Consider the following 21,592-nt stretch of genomic DNA (forward strand, 5'->3'; position numbering starts at 1 on the left):
AGTGCTATAAGGAATCTTAATCCACCCTCAAATTACACGTTATGGAATCCCTCACATCCTGGCATCCTCTGGGCTACAGAATTTCCTACCCTCCCCCATCCCAGCATTCGATGTGCTACCGAAGCCTGTGTCCCTGGCTGGAGAGAAGGGCATGCCTAGATATCCTCATGGGGGGAAGGAGATTGTCTCCACGGTGCTGTTTACCTGTGTAGAATTTCCTGATGTACTGTCTGTTCTCAAGCAGCGGTTTCAGCTGTGCGGAGAGGCAGTGGAACTGCAGACTGTGCTGGAGCCACAGCTCTGCTATGGCTCGACGACTTACACCATCTGCGTTTGGCTGGCCTTTCTCATGCAGGCTGATGAACTGGAAATGGACACCACACACAAGTCAAGTCAGACAGAGACTAGTGGGCTCACGAGAGCAATGCACCGGTGTCTGCTAAACCTGGAAAGCCAATCTTAGGTTCAGTAGCGGACACTGGGCCATCCAGCAACTTCCTATCACCAGGCATTGACTGACGGCATACAGTTGTCTTGCAGCAGCACTGTAACCATCCACTCTTGACAGACGGGGGGAGCTATTGACCAAGCCAGCACATTTACAAGGGAAACAGCTGCACTGGGAGGGAATTGCGCAACAAAGGTCAATAAGAACATAAGAACAGCCAGGCTGGGTCAGACCAATGGTTCATCTAGCCCAGTGTCCTGTTTTCCAACAGTGGCCAATGCCAGGGGCTCCATTCAGAGGGAATGAACAGAACAGGCAATCGAGTGATCCATCTCGTCATCCACTCCCAGCTTCTGGCCAACAGAGGCTAGGGACACTCAGAGCATGTTGTTCCATCCCTGCCCATCCTGGCTAATAGACATTGATGGACCTTTCCTCCGTGAATTTATCTAATCCTTTTTTGAATGCAGTTATACTTTTGGCCTTCACAACATCCCCTGGTGATGAGTTCCACAGGCTGACTGGGCCTTGTGTGAAGAAGTGCTTCCTTTTGTTTGTTTTTAACCTGCTACCTGTTAATTTCATTGGGTGCCCCCTAGTTCTTGTGTTATGAGGGGTAAATAACACTTCCTTATTTACTTTCTCCACACCAGTCAACATTTTATAGACCTCTCTCATAGCCCCTCTTCGTTGTCTCTTTTCCAAGCTGAAAAGTCCCAGTCTTTTTAATCTCTCCTCATACGGAAGCTGTTCCACACCCCTCATAGTTTTTGTTGCCCTTCTCTGGATCTTTTCCAATTCCAATACATCTTTTTTGAGACAGGGCAACTAGATCTGCTCGCAGTGTTCAAGACGTGAGTATACCATGGATTTATACAGAGGCATTATGACATATTCTGTCTTCCTATCTGTCCCTTTCCTAATGGTTCCTAACATTCTATTAGCTTTTTTGGCTGCTGCTGCACACTGAGCGGATGTTTTCAGAGAACTCCAAGATTCCTTTGTTGAATGGTAAAAACTAATTTATACCATATATATATATATATATAAAATTGGAATTATATTTTCAACACTGAATTTCATCTGCCATTTTGTTGCCCAGTCACCCAGTCTTTTGAGATCCCTTTGTAACTCTTTGTAGTCTGCTTTGAACGTAACTAGCTTGAGTAATTTTGTATTGTCTGCAAATTTTGCCACCTCACTGTTTACCCCTTTTTCCAGATCATTTATGAATATGTTGAATAGGACTGGTCCCAGTACCAACCCCTGGGGGACACCACTCTTTAACCCTCTCTATTCTGAAAATTGACCATTTATTCCTACCCTTTGTTTCCTGTCTTTTACCAGTTACTGATCCATGAGAGTTCCTTCTCTCTTATCCCATGACTGCTTACTTTGCTAAAGAGCATGTCAAAGGCTTTCTGAAAGTCTAAGTACACTACACCCGTTGGATCATCCATGTCCATATGTTTGTTGACCCCCACAAAAATTCAAATAGCTTGGTGAGACATGATTTAACTTTACAAAAGCCATGTTGACTCTTCCCCCAACAAATCATGTTCATCTATATGTCTGATTATTCTTTTCTTAGTTTCAACCAATTTCCCTGGTGCTGAAGTTAAGCTCGGAGCCTTTTTTAAAAATTGGTGCCACATTAGCTCTCCTCCAGTCATCTGGTACAAAAGCTGATTTAAATGATGGGTTACATACCACAGTTAGTAGTTCTGCAATTTCATATTTGAGTTCCTTCAGAACTCTTGGGTGAATACCATCTGGTCCTGGTGACTTATTACTGTTTGTTCCAAAACTTCCTCTATTGACAGTTCCTCAGATTTGTTACCTAAAAAGAATGGCTCGGGTGTGGGAATCTCCCTCACATCCTCTGCAGTGAAGACTGATGCAAAGAATTTGTTTAGTTTCTTTGCAATGGGCTTGTCTTCCTTGAATGCACCGTTAGCATCTCTGCTCTCCAGGGGCCTCACTGATTGTTTAAAGAAAAGGAGTACTTGTGGCACCTTAGAGACTAACCAATTTATTTGAGCATAAACTGATTGTTTAGCATGCTTTCTGCTTCTGATGTACTTAAAAAAATGTTTGCTGTTAGTTTTTGGGTCTTTGGCTAGTTGCTCTTCAAATTCTTTTTTGGCCGGCCTCATTATACTTTTACACTTGACTGTCCAGAGTTTAAGCCCCATCTTTGACTTGTTCTGAGGCCTAGTCTTGCCACTTAGCAACAACATCATCAGAACTGACGAAGCATTCCTGATCTGAACCACGGTACGGTCCGATTGCTGTAGTCCCTGCCCTCCTAGTGCTTATCCCCATCTCTCAGCGTGTTTGGTCCCAGCTGAGGCCACATGCTCTTTGGAGGAAGGACATGGTCCTTTGTCTATCAAGAGCTATGCAGATGAGCCCTGCCATATATGTGACCTCAAAGCACGTGACACTGTTCTGGGTTTTGTATGAAGAGTTTAGGACAAAGCAGGGGCAATTAGTGCCAGCTGTGGTGGCAGTTAGTGAAGGAGCTGCAGGAATGAGAGACCAAAAACCTGTTTCTCATAGACAACAAGTCATCCGTGGTCTTGAATTGAACTCTGTCAAGCCTTCTGGGATGCAGCTTGTACAGAATACGAGGCTGCATACTTTTGATCATCCCCCTTAGTTTAAGGGGCACTGAGTTCACTCACAAATTAAACATGATAGAGGGATTATAACAAAACGTCTCCTCCCTCAATCTGTCAAACCAAGACAAGAGGATCACTCCAAGGAAGCGAACTCCACTGCCAGGGTGTCCCAGCTGCTCCATGGCAGGCAAACCGCAGCCTAACACTTCAGTCACTCAGTTAATCGTGAGAATCAAACTGTGCAACTTAGTCACTCTTTGCTGGCCAGGGAAAGCAACAGCCTTGAGATCTCCAAGCCAGCCCTGTCCTCCAATCCCAAACACGCCAGAACTCACCTTCTCCACGTGATGAGCAGAGTGCGGGCTCAGCCAGCGGATGTCTTTCACAAACTGCCAGTAATCTGTCTGCCTGCAGTACACCTGCCCGGAAAACGCACAGTTAGACTCCGCCTGATAAACCCCGCCACAATAATGACAGGTGCTGAGAGACCAGCGCAGTTCATGCGACCTTCGGCAGCCTCTCGTGAGGTCACCGCACCGCTCAGCTGACAGCACGAGTCACTCGCAGGCATTGATGTGGGTGAGAGAGAAGAAGGGTGTCCTAGGGGTTGCAGCATTAGGGACTTGGGAGACCTGGATTCAATTCCCGGCCCTGTCACAGGCTTCCTGAGTGACCTTGGGCAAGTCTCTCTATGCCTCATCCCATCTGTGACATGGGGATAATAGCCCTGCCCTGCCTCACAGGTAGGTGGGGTGCATAAACTCATTGCTTGTGAGGTTCTCAGCTACTTCCATGATGCGAGCGATAGAAGTAACTTATACACACACACACACATATATATATATGGAGGGGGAGGGATAATAGACAGACACACATACCTTATCTAATTAACCCTTTCCTAACACATGCAGGACGTGAACGAGTCAGCCATGCCAGTAGGACACCCAGTGCTTTCAGTGCCAGCACATTCCACCGAATGACTGTGAACTGCAGAGTAACTTCGTATTTCCCACCCCGGAGTGCAATAATCTGCTGTAGGAGACACAGGGCAGGAGATAAGCAGCGGGACCCAGGATCTGCATGACCCTAGAGCCAGCTCTCAGGCCCCACTGCAAACATGAGTGGTGAGCAGCTTATTGAACTATCCCTCTGCCTGCTCTTGCAGCAAACCATTCCTCACGCAGCTGGCCACAGGAGCGACACTCAGGCACAGGGCTGCAGGAGCAGCGCACTGGTACTGTCTGGGTCTCATCTTGCCCACCGGGGCCCCTGAAGAACCAGCAGTAGATTTCCCCTGGCACTCAGCAGCCTGGAGCCTTTTTGCAAACAGGCACAGGGAGCAACAAAACAAGAGGGGGCGGGGGGGGGGGGGAAGGGGAAGTAAAAAGAGAGGAAGCATATGGAGAGGAAAAAAGGCAAAGCATAGCAATTGCATGGCGGTCTGGTGTGAAAGGGAGAGGGTTATTCATTAATCTACTGCCGGGGCCCAACAAAAGGAGGCGGCTGGGAACTAGCACCTGGACCACTGCTCACAACCCAGGTGCCAAACACTCTGCCAGACGCACCTCCTGCCCTGCCAGATGGACAAGGAACGGCCCAGCTGTCCTCCGATTTCCAGCGGGCAGAAGAGTGCAGGAGGAAAGCAGCTGGAGGAGAGGACTGGCAGTGAAGAGATCCCACCTATTTGCAGGCTGGGCTGGCAGCCTGGGCATATTTGACCCTTAGCACATCGAGGGCGAAACAAAGCGCAATCCAAGCTGGGAGGGCAGAGTCGTTCAGAGTCCAGCAAAACAAAGCAGGAGAGAGGAAATTTTGCCCGGCCACTCCAAGGGGGCTCATTGCAAAGTAACAACCTTGTTAGCTCCATGCAGCGCCAAGGTGACGCCACACCAAAGTAATGGGGAGCGTATCACCATTCTGCCTGTTGGGAAGGCAGTGCAGGTTATAGGCTGCAGCATGAGGAAGGTGAGGCAGTGCGGGGAACGTTCCAAATAAATCCTCCTCTCTACACCAGCCCCAGGGTGACAGAGTGCACAAGGCAGAGAGATTCAGGCGTGAAATCAGACCTTTCTCCCCCTTACCTCTGCCTGGTTACTTCATGGCCACCATCACCACCTGCTTCGTGCTTCTGTGCTCTACTGCGCAACCCAGGGGAAAGGGCTAATTTTAAGGCTAAGATCTGTGTCTTAAAGGGACAGTGTCCCATCTCCTTGCAACAGGGCCATGGTTAATTTAAGGGGTGAGCTTTCATGACAGGAAGGAGGGAAATGAGGACCCTGGCTCTTCTGGATTAAAGTGGAACTCTACTCCCCTACACCAGCCCTGGGAACACAATTGTGCGACAATCAGAATTATTCCCCACAGGCTCAAGGAGAGTACAACACTCTTGTAAGGTCCCAACCAAAGAGAGCTAGTGGGCTTGGTTGCTCAGAGGCAGAGGGAAATGTTCCCCAAATTCCAGCTGCTTTCAAGATAAAGCAAATCTGGGAACGGGGACATTTGAATGCTGTTTGCAGTGTTAAGCTGCATGCTTGCCTCTCTTCACTTGTTCTCTTGAAATTTTTGCCAAGTTCAACATTGCACAAGCCACTGTTATCAGTATTCTCTTTCTTAACAGCAGCACGGGAAGAGCTTTCTGACCAGACAGCAGTGCAAAAGGAGTCTAACTTCAGGGAGGGACAGAGGCCAACACAAAAACATCCTGGCAAACAAAGCAGCAGAGATTGTGTGTCTTCTAACATTGCAAGCCATCAATGGGCTCTCCTGCACTGCTAAGCAGCTAGGAAGCAGGCTTGAAATTTAATGCAGCATGCTGCTAGGATGGCATATTTCATTTGCTCTCAGTTGAGGTCTGTCTCCGCTTTCTTTGGAGAGGTTATCCCGTTTTATTAGTTACGCTTCTTGTTAAAGATCAGTTGCAAAGGAAATATTTTTTGTTTATGCCATGTGCTACTGCTTTAGGAGAGGTATAAAAGTGGCCTCGGTATTCCCTCCCACCCACAACAACATGTTTTATCTTAGAAATATCAAAAATATCAATTGTTTTCTTCCCTGAGTTTTGGGCTTTTTTTCTTTTTTTTTTTTGAAAACTAGACTATTAGGTTTCAGAGTAGCAGCCATGTTAGTCTGTATCCGCAAAAAGAACAGGAGGATTTGTGGCACCTTTGAGACTAACCAATTTATTTGAGCATAAGCTTTCGTGAGCTACAGCTCACTTCATCGGATGCATTCAGTGGAAAATACAGTGGGGAGATTATATACACAGAGAACATGAAACAGTGGGTGTTCACTCTAACTAGAGTGATCAGGAAAAATGAGCTATTACCAGTAGGAGAGCGGGAGGGGGTGGGGGAAACTTTTGTAGCGATAATCAAGGTGGGCCATTTCTAGCAGTGAACAAGAACGTCGGGGGGGGGGGGGGGGGAGGGGGACAAACAAGGGGAAATAGTTTTACTTTGTGTAATGACCCATCCACTCCCAGTCTCTATTCAAGCCTAAGTTAATTGTATCCAGTTTGCAAATTCATTCTAGCAGTCTCTTGCTGGAGTCTGTTTTTGAAGTTTTGTTGAATAATTGCCACTTTTAGGTCTGTAATCGAGAGACCAAAGAGATTGAAGTGTTCTCCAACTGGTTTTTGAATGTTATAATTCTTGAGGTCTGATTTGTGTCCATTTATTCTTTTACGTAGAGACTGTCCAGTTTGACCAATGTACATGGCAGAGGGGCATTGCTGGCCCATGATGGCATATATCACATTGGTGGATGTGCAGGTGAACGAGCCTCTGATAGTGTGGCTGATGTGATTAGGCCCTATGATGGCGTCCCCTGAATAGAGATGTGGACACAGTTGGCAACGGGCTTTGTTGCAAGGATAGGTTCCTGGGTCAGTGGTTCTGTTGTGTGGTTGCTGGTGAGTATTCATCTTCTGGACCCATGGAAAAGAAGCCCAACCAAGAAAATAACAGAACCCCACTAGCCATCACCTTCAGCCCCGAACTAAAACCTCTCCAGCGCATCATCAAGAATCTACAACCTATCCTGAAGGACAACCCTTCACTCTCACAGATCTTGGGAGACAGGCTTGAATAAAGACTGGGAGTGGATGTGTCATTACACAAAGTAAAACTATTTCCCCTTGTTTATTTCCCCTCCTCCTGCTCTTGTAAACTGCTGGAAATGGCCCACCTTGATTATCACTACAAAAGGTCCCCCACCACCGTCCCCACCGCCTGCTGGTAATAGCTCACTTTTCCTGATCACTCTCCTGACAGTGTGTATGGTGACACACATTGTTTCACGTTCTCTGTGTATATAAAATCTCCCCACTATATTTTCCACTGCATGCATCCAATGAAGTGAGCTGTAGCTCACGAAAGCTTATGCTCTAATAAATTTGTTAGTCTCTAAGGTGCCACAAGTACTCCTTTTCTTTTTTTAGAGTATTAGGGTGAGAGTTCTCAGCCCTGGAGACAGAGTTTTTATTTTATATACAATAAAAATATATAACCCCCAGGGCTGAAAAAACTCCCACCCTAGTTCTCCAGTGTGCATGTGTGTAGATATAATTTATTTTCAACTGGAAGCCAGTAGGTAGGGTCACTGTTGAATCATTCCCAAAAAGTGCTTCTCCCCTGGTGTGTCAGGAGTCTGAATGAAACAAGTGTGACCAGAAAACAATGTGGAAGAGTCAGATTCAATACCGCCTCCCCAGCTACTATCCATTCAGTCTCTTGTGATGTCGCAATCCCAATTTCTCAAAGGAAAGTCAAGTCCTGTTACTTCTAATAACAAAAAACAAATGGGAAAAGAACCTTCTTCGTATGTAATAAAAGCACCAAAAAAAAAAAGGGGGGGGGGGCGGCACTTGCTCTTGCTAAGTAGATCCAACATCTAAACTGCTCACAGATCCTTGGGCATGAACAACCCCCAGTGCACTGAAAGCATTCAGTTATTCCAACTGTGTAATCAATGAATAACAGGGTCTGTCTGAAGTGTGTTTCCTTAAAACAAGTACTGTGCATCTACCACAAATCAAGAGCCAGCAGGTTATTTCGAGGTTTGCTGATCACCCACCCAAGTTCATTTGCACCTGTGCCAACAGCGGGCAAATATTCAAGAAGAAACTACTGCAGGGTGGAAATGGTAAGCAGAGGGGTAGACAGTCTCAGGGCTCTGTCTGAATGCAAAGAATCTTTTTGGGGCCAGGGGCAAGGAGGGAGAGAAGAGGCTGGCTTTAGAGCAGCAATGGTAAAGGGAATGGATCCAGATAAGCCAGGGGTTCTCAATCTTTTCCTTTCTGAGGCCCACTCCAACAGGCTATAAAAACTCCCTGGCCTACCTCTGCCAAAACTACTGGTTTTCTCCATATAAAAGCCAGGGCTGGTGTTAGGGTATAGCAAGCAGGGCAACTGCCTGGGGTCCCATGCCACAGGGCCCCCCCGTGAAGCGAAGATGCTTGGGCTTTGGCTTCAGCCCCAGTGGCAGGGCTCAGGGTCCCAGGCTTCAGCACCATGGGGGGGCTTTGGCTTTCTGCCCTAGGCTTCAGCGAGTCCAACGCTGGCCCTGCTTGGAGAACCCCCTGAAACCTGCTCGTAGTCCCCCAGGACCACTGATATAAGCAACAGCAGCCAGGAAGCAGTGAGGGCAAAACAAGAGAGATCATGTTTGTGTGAAGTATGGATGCAGGACTCAGAGAGTGATTTATTATCCAATAATCAAGAACGTTAAGGAATAGGGCTTCTCCTCCCAGACCAGGCTAAGAAGCTGCAACCCTGCCCAAGACCCCACATTTCAGTTCCATGTTACCAGATTGCCTCATTACAAATTCAGCATTGTCATTGCTGGGGGATCCAACAGGCAGAAACAAATGGGTGCGTGGGGCCAGCTTTTCACAGCAGAGATCACCAATGCTTAGCAAAACGTGGCACGAAATGATAGGAGAGGTGAAGTGACAGGCACCCAAATCCAGTAGCTGCAGGGGTTTTCCGTAGTGTGATGAAGCCTGAGGCAAGACCATTCCCTGGGTTGATGGCTTCCTATGTTCAGACTGACAATTTACCCATATGAGAGGATTTCACTGCATTGTATAAATATTAACCTTCCCTATCCCCTTCTGAGTAGGGCAGGATCATCACGGGAAATATGAGGCACAAAGAGAGGAAATTACTTGCCCAAGGTCAAAGAGCAAATCAGTGACAGAGCAGGAGATAAAAACCCAGGAGTCCTGACTTTCAGCCCTGTTGCAGAAAACAATCCCGCCTTCAGAGCTTTAGCCCCTGCAAACTTGATGCTAATAAAACCATCAGCCTGCCGCTTCAATGCAAATAAGGCTCACTACAGATCATCTCACTCGTGACTTCCAGAAGTCACCGACCAAAGGACTGTCTCAGTAATCAAAGCACCACCTGTTAGAACAGCAACGTGGTGACAAACGCCAGATTGCCCCACATGCAAAACCCTACCTTGTCGTGGATGAGCCCGTGATAGAGGATGCTGTGCATATCCCTGCACAGCCGATCCAAGCCGCCATACTTAGACCAGACGTTCGGGTTGTTGCTGGACACCAATCCCTCAACTGTGGTCTTCAAATTGCCCAGCAGTTTCCAATGCTCCTTCCTGCACATGCAAAAGAACACACAGTGCCAGTTAGTTCCCCTCAAATCGATCAAAGTTTAGTGGCCTGACAACAGAATTAAATGCTGCCCAACTGGGCTCTGGTGAAATTAAAACCTTTGGGTAGGAGATCTAGAAGCCGGCATGGCATGGGCATCTGTACACACACTGCTGTACTGTAGGCCTCCTGCCCGAGGGTTTAAGTTCACTAGACTCTAGCTAGTGTATTGACTGCTCCACTCATGAATATGCCTGCACAGTCTACTGAACGCAAGATGTTGCAGGCTTGGAGGGAACCAATACAACAGAACATTGCATAAGAAAGATGGATGCCAAAGCTGACTCAGATTCCATCTGTGCTGGGTCATGTTTGCATGCTACCTCCCTGTAATGCTGATGCTATCTACAGATCTCAGCCCTGCATGCAGCCCTCAATGCAATCTAGTGCTTGAGCACTTCCAGGGGGAGACACTGTCTCTTCTGCACAGAAACACCATGAGAGAGGAGTTCAGGATGGTATCTGCTGATCATTCAAAGGATATGCAAGTGTAATGGGAATTTCGTAATCCAACTCCAGGATCAGGTGACTAAAACATAATAATTATACAGTTAAATAGAAGATGGGTAGGCTAAGTCCAGCTCTACAGTAAGGACAATATCAAGAACGGCTCTCTCAGTCCCTAAATTCTGTATTGAGTCCAAGTGGAGATTTTTAAAAAAAACTTTTTAATGAAATTGTGTTCCAATCCAGGTGAATGTAAGCCACACATCCTGGGTAACTTACTACTTCCACAGTGCATCTCACAAACACTGAGCACCTCATCACACCCCCATTTTACAGATGAGGAAATGGGGACAGGGAGGTAACAGAAGTTGGCCACAGTCATGCAGGAAGTCAGTAGTAACTTCAGGAATGGAACCCAGGTGACTTGACTCCAAGATCCCCAGCATTAGCCCTTAGACAACTCTGCCTGAGAAATATAAATCCCTAAGTAAACAAGAGACAACTGTACTGAGGAATATTTGTTGAATGCATAAAAAACTAAATAAAAAGACTAGTCCCAAAGGCTCAATCAGTTCATATTTAGCCCTCAAATGATATTCTGTAAAAGCAATCTTTCATAGAACTATACACCAACTGAAACGCTGCCACAGACATTTCAGAAATCCCAACAAACAGGTCCCTGCAGGGTTTGTAACCCAGGCATTACAGCACATGCTAGGAGGAGACTCTAAAAGTGAAACTGACCAGAAAACAAGCAATGAAGTGTTCAGAGTAGCAGCCCTGTTAGTCTGTATTCACAAAAAGAAAAGGAGAACTTGTGGCACCTTAGAGACTAACCAATTTATTTGAGCATAAGCTTTCGTGAGCTACATCCGATGCACCCGATGAAGTGAGCTGTAGCTCACGAAAGCTTATGCTCAAATAAATTGGTTAGTCTCTAAGGTGCCACAAGTCCTCCTTTTCTTTTAGCAATGAAGTGATTATCTATTCTCACTGCCTAAGCTGATTAAAATGTAAAAAGTGAAAAAGCAGGATAAACAATGAAAAATATATTAGATTTCTAACAGGCTTGCATTTTTAATGTGAGGCAGCATTTGCAGCATAGATATGGACATCTGTCTTAAAAAGCAAAATACTGATATTTGAACCTTTGAAAATAATTTTTTCTCAGACACAAATAGCGTTTTTGTTGGAACTATTACGTTATCATCTCAGCACTGGTTATGTTTACAGTGAATCAGCAGATGAGAGAAACACTCAGCTCTCTTCCAGGCCTTCTCTGACAAGCCCAAAATTTTTTTTAAAAAAGGAAGACTTGTGGCACCTCAGAGACGATCACATTTATTTGAGCATGAGCTTTCCTCTGGTTGTTTATTGTCAGTTTAAATTGCTGAGAGGGCCTATTCATTTTGCCAAGGGCATTTGATAAGGAAAGGAACAGCAAGCACATTACCTCAGTGACAGAGCAGTAATTCATCAAGAATTAAGGGCAGGACCAGTTGCTTCTCAAAGACATGCAAAACGACAAGCTCACACAGCATTTGAAAGGATCAAGATCTAACCAGGATGGAGGAGTTCGTCTTACAGTAAAAACCTCTACTCAACACTAGTGCTCCAATGATCTGCAGAACCTGTGTCAGAGGATTGTGCCACAGAAATTCCCCAAAGATCTTAAAGTGACGTTAACAGCCAATGCGAACAACTCTCCAATATCACTTAATGCAAGCTTCTTTCTTTCGTAGTACAGTCACTTGGCAGTTTTTGTAAAGCATGCTGAAGGACTGTTCCTAGTGGGGTGAAACAGTAAACAGGATAAAACGTAGCATGCATGTTAATACACTCAGAGCTTCAAGATTTCCTGCTGGTTGTATTTCATGTTTCAGGGTGCAAGCTGATGGCGTTTGAGAGGCAGGACGGCATTCTAGCCCACCCTTAAAAAGTACAGAGCTGCACAACTCCCCGAACGCCTCAGATCTATGCCAGTGCCAGAGGCAGGACATTAGTCCAGACAGACCAATAGTCTGAGCTGGCACAGGAATGCCTATGCACAAGATACGGTTACTAAATATTACACAATACACAGACAAATCCAGCAACTTGAGTGCGCACGTAACGTTTGCTCTCAGCCCCTGACTTTACACTTGATTCTCATTGGCCCCCAAGCTGCCTTAAGAGCAGCCTAGCTGTCAGACAGTTTAGCCCCAGCTTCCAAAAATTATTAAAAGAAAACAGGGCCTAACTCAGCTGGGACTGTGGGGAGAGAGCGAATTCTAAACCAGATTCCAGGGCCAGCCTCCTTCTTTGGATCCTAACTGGTTGGCTCATTTAGAGACAGTAAAAAGCTTAAAAAAGCACCCCACCAACCCATTCTTCTAAATTTACACAGAAATTTCTGTCTCAACACACACCAGGTGAGCCTGCTTTGCATACTGACAGGGGAAGGAAGCAGAGGCCTCTAGCCACAGATCTGTGCTAACCTAGCAGCTGCTCTGTCACCTCTGGGATATTTCCAGGCCTCAGTCAGATTGGGGAAGTGGGAGTGAAAGCGCAGCCAGAGTCTGAATTTAGATCTTACAGCTCGTGATTCCAGGAAACTCCCTTTTAGTTGTTATTATTGTGCTATAAAAAGTATCCAACACGCACATATTGCAGGGGTGTGTCCACTACACATCAGAGCCTTGGGAAGGTGTTTAAACCCCATGCCCTTTTTATGCAAACCTGCCTTGGCACATCTTTTCCAAAGGTAAAACAACTGCATTCCAAGGGAGTGGAGTCACTGTTCTCTGCTGACACAGAATTCGTCCTTGGAGTTTTGGGGTCGTTTTGTTTAAGGCACTGTGTCAATGAACCAAGATACACATAAGAAACCACAATCAGCTAAACAAAAACAGATGTAAAGGGAAAGGTAGGAAATTATTTGGTAGAAAGATGAAAGAGAAATAGGCATTAAAATCTCTGATCTCCTGACAATGATTTTACAGGTTTCAGAGGGGTAGCCGTGTTAGTCTGTATCAGCAAAAAAAAACCAAACAAACCCAAGGAGTACTTGCGGCACCTTAGAGACTAACATTAATTGATTAGTCTCATTACAGTTGGTATGGCAACACCTATTTTTTCATGTTCTCTGTGTATATACATCTTCCTACTGTATTTTCCACTGCATGCATCCGATGAAGTGGGTTTTAGCCCACGAAAGCTTATGCCCAAATAAATTTGTTAGTCTCTCAGGTGCCACAAGTACTCCTCAATGATTTTACAGTATAGCACTTTTCAACCCAAAGCACTTCACAAGCTAGACATGCAAGAATCTGCTCATCATTGAAAATGCAGCCACCTCTGGGTTGAGAAGTGTCATCTCTGTAACGGCACACAGCAACACTGCACAACAGTTTAAGATAAGAAATTAAAAATTCTACAGCCAACAGCAAATGCATGGGGAATTCAGAGAGGCAGAACTGAGCTACCCACATTGGAGTTTGGTCTGGACCTATAGGATAACACTCCTAACTCCTGTAAGGACTGTAGTGTCGGAGATTTGCTTCAGAGTCTCATTTGCTGAGCCTGGCAGGAAGGCCTGGGGAGTGTTGCAGTGATGGAGCGCTTCCCCATTTGAATGGGTTTCCACTCCAGCTTCTCTCTACTCTCCCCCCTCTGACAGATGTTCAGAGCAGCACCAATAGGTGCCAGAGAAAACTAAGCCCAGCCCTATTGGGTCAAGGGCATGGGGTGTTGAAATAACCCTAGAAAATTCCCAGGGGACTCCCAGCCCTCTGAAAAAAAGCCATCTACTTCCTGAAAGAGGAGGGGAACTTTACCTGGGTCACATTTCAGGAGAGGACTTTCCCCTTTAGAAATCATATCACATTTAATGCATATTTTGTGATCAAGTATCACAGCCAGCCATGCTCCCCAGGCAAACAGCTGAGCAATTCTGCAGAGACTCATACAGTTTGCTCTCGGTTCAGCCTGTTCCTGAAATCGTTTGTTTGTGTAGCTGTAGCCTGCTATCAGGATAACTGGTGTGTTCTCACAAATAGTGAAGGAGGGAGGCCCTGTAGGTGACTTGGCGTGAGCAGGAGGGGAGAAAGCAGACTGAGCTGGAAGAATGGCTCATTCAATCAATACCAGAAAAGCAAACAAATTTCTCAGAGCTGTAAAAGCATTCCAACCAAATCTGGGAAATGACACATAAGAAAGTAACGTCAAGTTATCTAGGCAAGACTCCTGAATGATCTCACTCCAGAGAGAGCAGCAGAGAGGGGTAGGTCAGGAGGCAATGATACAGGTTTGATATCAGGAAGCAGGTAAGTGGACTTTGGTCTCTCTGCAGCCAGCAGTGTTTATTATTTATATACAGTACTATGGCATTGCCACAGTGACTAAAGAATATTCCTACCCTAAAGAACTTCCAACTTACTACACCAGTCACAAGATGACGGCACACAGTGGGATATACACAGAGTAAAAACTGGGGGCCAAATTCTTAGCCTGTGTAAACTGGTAAAGCTTCATTCAAGTCAGACCTAGGCTGATTTACAGCACCTGATGCTACAGCTCAAGATGTTTAAGGAAAGGCTGGATTCTTATTTCCAGAGCACCACAGGTGTACCCAGCACTGTACAAGAGATGATCAGCTAATCAGAATGGGTATTTTTCTAACAGCTTATTGTTACAGCCCTGGCTGAATTCCCACTTGGGACACAAGCCAGGCCGCTGTACTGGACTCATTTGTTGGATCCTGTGTGCCTCCAGGCCCAGCTGGTCTGAGCAGCACCAAGATGCTGTCTCTAAGGCTTTGTCTACACGACACAGCTTTTAGCGACACAGCTGTGTCACTAAAAGTCGGGCACTTTTGCAGACAAAATATTTCCACCCCCAACAAGCGGTGTTCACATTGTCGACAGGAGCTGCGCTGTTCAAACTAACACTTGCCACAGCAAAACTTTTGCCTTTTAGTGGGTGGGTGGGGGAGGGGGGGTTAGCACCTCTGAACAACAAAAGTTTGGTCGTTCAATTGCCAGCCTTAGTCTGGCCTCTCAGACACGCTCCTGGGGTGCAGATTACTTGTCTGTTAGCCCTCATTGGGATATGGGACCCCCACGGCTCAGATGCCCTGGGCACCAAGACCAGTGCTGAACCCCTAAGTCTCCCCAACAGCTTAAACACACCCCTCCCCACAGTCCCACCTGTGCAGAAACGTCTACAGGCACCATGTGACAGCTGAAGCAAAAGAATGCACAGGCTTTGCAAAGGACCATCTAGACCAGACACTTCCCTCAGACACCGCACCAGACACATACCTAGGCAAAACCAACCAACACCTGCATGCAAAGCCCTCCCTCCAGTGTCCTCACCACTCAGGGTGCCAGGACCTCCTGCACCCCACTTCTCCTGCTCAGCCTTCCTGCTGTTAGCTGATGGATGGATGAGGAGAGAGCCCCCAGCTCAAGATGATGTTCTGGCCCTCTCTGTCAAGTGACCCCCAAGCAGCTTCAAAATCCCTGTCAGGCGATCGGTTGCTTAGCTCCAGGCTCACCTCCCAAACTGGGTCCTGGTCTATGCTTAAAAAGATAGATCCACCTAGCACAGAGGAGGACAAACTATGGCCCGGGGGCCAGATCCAGCCCAACAGGGCTTTCAGTCCGGCCCGTGGGATTGCCAGCCCCGTGGTGCAGTGGGGCTAAGGCAGGCTCCCTGCCTGCCCTGGCCTCGTGCTGCTCCGGAAGTGGCCAGCACCACATCCCTGCGGACCCTGAAGGAGGGGGAGGGGGGACGGAGGGCTCTGTGCACTGCCCTCGCCTGCAGGCACCGCCCCACTGCAACTCCCATTGGCCAGGAATGGGGAACTGTGGCCAATGGGAGCTTCGGGGGTGGTATCCACTGGCAAGGGCAGCGTGACAGCTGCCTGCCCCACCCCACCCCACCCCACCCCCAGGAGCCACTGCAGGACATGTTGGCCACTTCCGGGAGCGGTGCGGCACGAGAGCAGGCGCAGGGCCTGCCTCAGCCCCGCTATGCACTGCTGCCATCCTGGAGCCACTTGAGGTAAGCGGCGCCAGGCCAGAGCCCACACCCTAACCCCCTGCCTTGAGCACCCCAACCCCCTGCCACACCCCAACCCCCTGCCCTGAACCCCCGCTGCACCCCAATCCCCTGCCCTGAGCCCCTTCCTGCGCACCCTGCACTCCAATCCCCTGCTCCAGCCCTACGTTCATGGCCCTGCATACAATTTCCCTACCCAGATGTGGCCCTCGGGCCAAAAAGTTTGCCCACCCCGACCTACCAGGTCACTCATGGCTGTGAAAAATGGTTCTGCCCTGAGCAACTTATTTAGGGGGTCTACCTAATCCCCCACATAAATGCGGATGGGTCAACAGGAGATTCTTCCATCTACCTAGCTACCCCCTCTTGGAGAGATGGATTTTAAAGTTTTATTAAGATGATGTTAAAATAAAAAGAAAACAGAGTTTAAGAGTAGAAGTTTCTGGTTATCAGGGAATAACGTATAGATTATCAAGAGGTGCGAAGTTTGGTAACTACATCAATGGAAAAAAACCTTCTGTCCATCGAGGAAACATCTACTCTACATTGGCAGCACCATGACCATAGCTGTGCTGCTGTAGCATAGCCATACCCTGGGAAAAGTTGTTCCCATTGTCTGCAGCCTGCCTGTTCTTCTAGAGTGGACTCATTTGAATGGAGAACCATCTAGGCTGGTGACTCTTGATGGCTTTCCTATTGTTAGCCTCTCTGCTAGGTGTAAGGATTCCTTCTAACACCTCCTGGGTGTCCCAGACTACAGTACAAAAGCAAAGGGCACGGAATAGGTTATTATGAAAATGGCACTCACAAAACCAAATGGAGTCTGCAGATGGATATAGGAATATACAGACATATACTAATGTGTCACATTATTAATATTCCAAGTGGGCACGTGCAGAAAGCAAGACTCAGTAGGTGGATGCTGGAGCCTTCTAGCATTCCTGTACTGGGATCAGTTTAAAGAGGGTTTTATTTTATTTTAGAAACTACTGTACTTAATTACAAATATGAGGAAGGATCTGTAACAAATCAGAGTCTCCTCCATCCAAGGGAAAGACAGAAATGCGGTACAGCACTACAGAACAATCATTACAACTACTTTCATGCAACCCTGTATTGTCTTATCAGCATACCATGATTTAGGTAAAAAGAAAAGGAGGACTTGTGGCACCTTAGAGACTAACCAATTTATTTGAGCATAAGCTTTCGTGAGCTATAGCTCACTTCATCAGATACATACTGTGGAAACTGCAGAAGACATTATATACACAGAGACCATGAAACAATACCTCCTCCCATCCCACTCTCCTGCTGGTAATAGCTTACCTAAAGTGATCACTCTCCTTACAATGTGTATGATAATCAAGTTGGGCCATTTCCAGCACAAATCCAGGTTTTCTCACCCTCCGCCCCCCCTCCCCCCCCCCCCCCCACACACAAACTCACTCTCCTGCTGGTAATAGCACTCGTTATCCCTAGCCTGATTCTTGCTTGCATATTTATACCTGCCTCTGGAAATTTCCACTACATGCACCCACTAAAGTTTATGCTCCAATACATCTGTTAGTCTATAAGGTGCCACAGGACTCTTTGCTGCTTTTACTTGAAGTACGTAATTTATAAAAGGGTGCTGTCAGGCTGGTTCAGCCCTGCTGACTGAACCTGGACACCTGGGTTCCTAGCTGGTGCATTATCATCAGTAACAAAGCCTCTGACAGCCAGAGGCCACACTGAGTCACATCTGTGCCCTTCCCTTGCGACCAGTAGGGTTTCACAGGTGTAACTGAGGCCAGAATCCAGCTCTGCAGCTGGAACTCAAGTCAACAATGCAGTTGACGATGCAGGAGTCAGAACAGAATCTGACACGCTGACCCAGGGCTAAGCTGGATACGCAGAGCTAGAAGGAGCAAAAATGTATTTTTGTCAATGAAGTCAGCATAGTGACTCAGAACACACTCATGGAGCTGTGCTGCTGAGTAAAGAAGGATTTTTTTAAAAAACAAAACAGTTAAAGTTTCAGAGTAGAAATTTTAAACTAGGTTAAATCAGAGGCATATGTGTCCTTTAAGCAGCAAATGTGCTGCAGGAGCCATCATATTCAATAAGGAGAATCTCACAAGTACATGGCTACTGGAACACTGTTCTCTGCCCGAGGAAGTCATTTGATCTGTCTTGACAAATTTCAGAGATCAGTTTGTGGGCACTGCAGCGGGACAACACCATGCTCGCTGTCACTTTGTCTCAACTTTAAAGGTGGCCTGCAAAACAATCATTTAACAGTGTGCTTTGAACTCTGTCGTCTAGGAAACCAAGCTGCAAACACAGGAAGTTTTTGTGGGTCACGCAGCCTGCTCCTTACACAGGCATGGCACTTCCGGAAGGGGGCGTGGAGAAGCAGACTTCTGTCATGTTATTGATACCAACAGGGAACAGCAAAAAAAAAAAAAAAAGTCAAAGAAAGCCTATTCTCCTCAGCTCAGGAAACAGGCTCATGCAGGACCAGCCACAGAGGGCAGAGGAGGCCCGCTGGGAAATTATGCCTCAGATCTGCTGGCACTGTACCTCTGATACTCAAATTGGTAGTGAAGCTGGAAGCACCATGTGCTCTGTACTTTACCTGCAAACAGCACACACGCCTGCTGCTCAACACTTCATTTGCAAAAGCCTTTCCCCCATATTAACGAGGGCAGCAGCACAGCTGGTGTCTCCAGAAATTACAGATTCAATGCTTTGTTTTTCCTTTGCAAGTAGTTTCATTGTTTCAGGGTGACTTTGGGGCTGGTACAAGATGCCAGACTGACAGCTCTGGGGACTGAAGTTCTCCCCGTACCCCGGAAGAGACACGATCATACGACAAACCTTCTGCACCACCCTCGTAAGCCTTAATCACAAACTGCAAGAATCACCTAGGAAAGAGAGCACAGTCCTGTCTCCATGGCCAATTCAGTCCTTGATTTCCTCTTGAGGCACCCCACAAGAGGATAACACAACCGGTGCAAGCTGTGGTTTTGGTGACATGGACAACTGTGTAGTAGACCCCAACTCACACAGGGATCCCTGGACTGAGACTCCAGCTCACAGGAGTTTCTGAAATGTATTGTTTGTTAGAACAAATATCAAATATTTCACTAATCCCATGCAACCAAACAACCTCATCAACAGACCAGCACAGCATTAACCTAGTTAGATTATAAACTCTTTAGGGCACGGACCATCTCTGTTATATTTTGTACAGGGCCTAGCACAGTGGGCCTTTCGGGTGCCACCACAATCATGATCTGCAACCCTATACAATAACAAACAGGGACTGAGGAGAACAAAGTAGCAAGGAAAGCGATTGCAGTTTCAAGCCTCCAACAAGATCTTAGGAACAAGGAAGGGGAAAAAATGCAGAAAGCCCTTTGGCTGTTTCCCTTTTAAATCACCAACTGGACATGTGAGGAGAGAGAAGAGGGAGTGTACAGAGCACATGTTCTTAGCCTAAGGTGCCACAAGTACTCCTTTTCTTTTTATGTTTACAAATAAAACCCAGAAGGACAATCCTTGCTGGGAAGTGGCTGTCAAGTGGTCCCAATTAACTGTAACCTTCCCCCTGCCATGAAATTTCTGAAAGCAAGCAGCCGGCCAAAGGCAGAGACTGGCTTTCCATGCTGTTCTCGCAATATTAGCTGTCTCCTTGCTCCCCACCGGCTTCCCCCTTAGGATTCTCTCTCTGGGCCCTGTTATTCCCCCTGCCCCTTCTCTGTAACACAGAAGTTTAACAGAACATCTGCACATTTAACTCTCAACACTATACCATTTTATCAATGGTCTTTCCATGGTTTCCAATGACATGCCTGGATCATTTTAGAACATCTGCTCCCTCTCCCAAGGCGCTCTGAGTACCATTTCACTGACTGGCTAACGGAGAGCATCAGCCTTCATCCTGCTCTTTGATGGGACATCTTCAGTGAAGTCTTTGCTCTCTTCTCTCCCCAAGGACAAATGGAGAAAAAAAAGCAGGCAGAAGATCACCCTCGTCTGCTGGCCGCAACCTAACAGGTCTATGACCCTAGGCAGGATGCTGAACCTAGCAAAACCTTCTCCCTCCACCTGCAATATCAATCATGTACCATATTCAACAACTACGTCAATCAAATGCAATGACAGGTAGAGCGGAGACTTGGATTCATTAGCAAAGAGTGAGATGATGGTGCACAAGGCACATGCCAGAACCCTTCCTAGCACATACCATTGCATGTACATTGCAAACAATGGAGCAAGCCACCACAGCGCTAGCTCTAGAAGAGACAATGCCCTCTTCTTTCGATGGGGACTGAAGTGAACTCTGGGATGCCCACCATGGCATTATTTGTAGTTCATTCACAGTCACATGTACCTGCTTTCGAGGACTCATAACAGTCCCAAGGAGAATCACAAGGCTGCACTGTGATCCATCTTTATCTATATATTTCTAACATACCATTTGGGGATTGCTACATCCCCGTTTATTCCATAGCATGGGAATTCAACACTTCAGGCTCTGAGCTTTCATTAGAAGCAAGAAATGTTGTTTCTGTCCCTCCTGGTCAGGGACAAAACTCAGAAAAATGTCATCAATGCAGGGTGTCTTCCAGAATCTCCTGGAAGTGTGAAATAATAGCTCAGAGATGTGGGAATAGCCCCATTCATCTCAATGGGTTAACTTTCAAAACCTAAAAAGAAAAGGAGTACTTGTGGCACCTTAGAGACTAACCAATTTATTTGAGCATGAGCTTTCGTGAGCTACAGCTCACTTCAGCTGTAGCTCACGAAAGCTCATGCTCAAATAAATTGGTTAGTCTCTAAGGTGCCACAAGTACTCCTTTTCTTTTTGCGAATACAGACTAACACGGCTGTTACTCTGAAACCTTTCAAAACCTAGATTACCGTTTAAATGGCAGTTAACTTTTTCACTGCTGATAATATTAGCAGACACATCCAACTAATGGGCTTATCAGAAACTACCTCCAAACACTTGCCCCAGATGCCAACAGCCTCAACTGTCCCCTACATATCCACTAAAGCATCTGTCAGTTTCTATAACCCAGTTCTGCATTGCCAATCCAAAACTCAACAGTACCATGGGGATTGGATTAACCAAATGGAATTTATTTTCAAAGTAAATAACGTAGAAGGCTTTGTGTACTTGACTGATTAGACTAATCATTGTCCTTACATTAAAAGCCTGCATTATTTTAACTTAACTACCAGCGTATGGCACCACAGTGCTGCAGAACCAAGGCCCACCTTGCAGCGGAACACGGGAGGCCTTGCTCTGACAAGTATTTAGGTTAAGGTTAAGGATTTATTTTAAACATCTAAAATAGGCAACATTTCCAA

The 21,592-nt window shown here is 46.5% G+C and overlaps 1 protein-coding gene across 5 annotated transcripts in view; it reads right to left on the minus strand.

Annotated features, from left to right (window-relative positions):
• RUBCN (rubicon autophagy regulator) overlaps positions 1 to 21,592 on the minus strand; it is a 60,903-nt gene that overhangs the window by 37,259 nt on the left and 2,052 nt on the right. For 4 of the 5 annotated variants that reach the window (XM_048864640.2, XM_048864637.2, XM_048864639.2 and 1 more), the window contains exons 2-4: positions 9,534 to 9,687; positions 3,408 to 3,491; positions 205 to 364 (exon numbers count right to left, since the gene is read on the minus strand). In XM_048864640.2, coding sequence (XP_048720597.2) covers positions 205 to 364; positions 3,408 to 3,491; positions 9,534 to 9,687 — 398 coding nt within the window. Of the gene's footprint in view, positions 1 to 204; positions 365 to 3,407; positions 3,492 to 9,533; positions 9,688 to 21,592 lie in introns of those variants that run through there. The other variant, XM_048864641.2, reaches the window with a different exon arrangement.

The sequence above is a fragment of the Caretta caretta genome, chromosome 9, assembly GCF_965140235.1.
Source record: "Caretta caretta isolate rCarCar2 chromosome 9, rCarCar1.hap1, whole genome shotgun sequence".
Classification (NCBI taxonomy): domain Eukaryota; kingdom Metazoa; phylum Chordata; order Testudines; family Cheloniidae; genus Caretta; species Caretta caretta.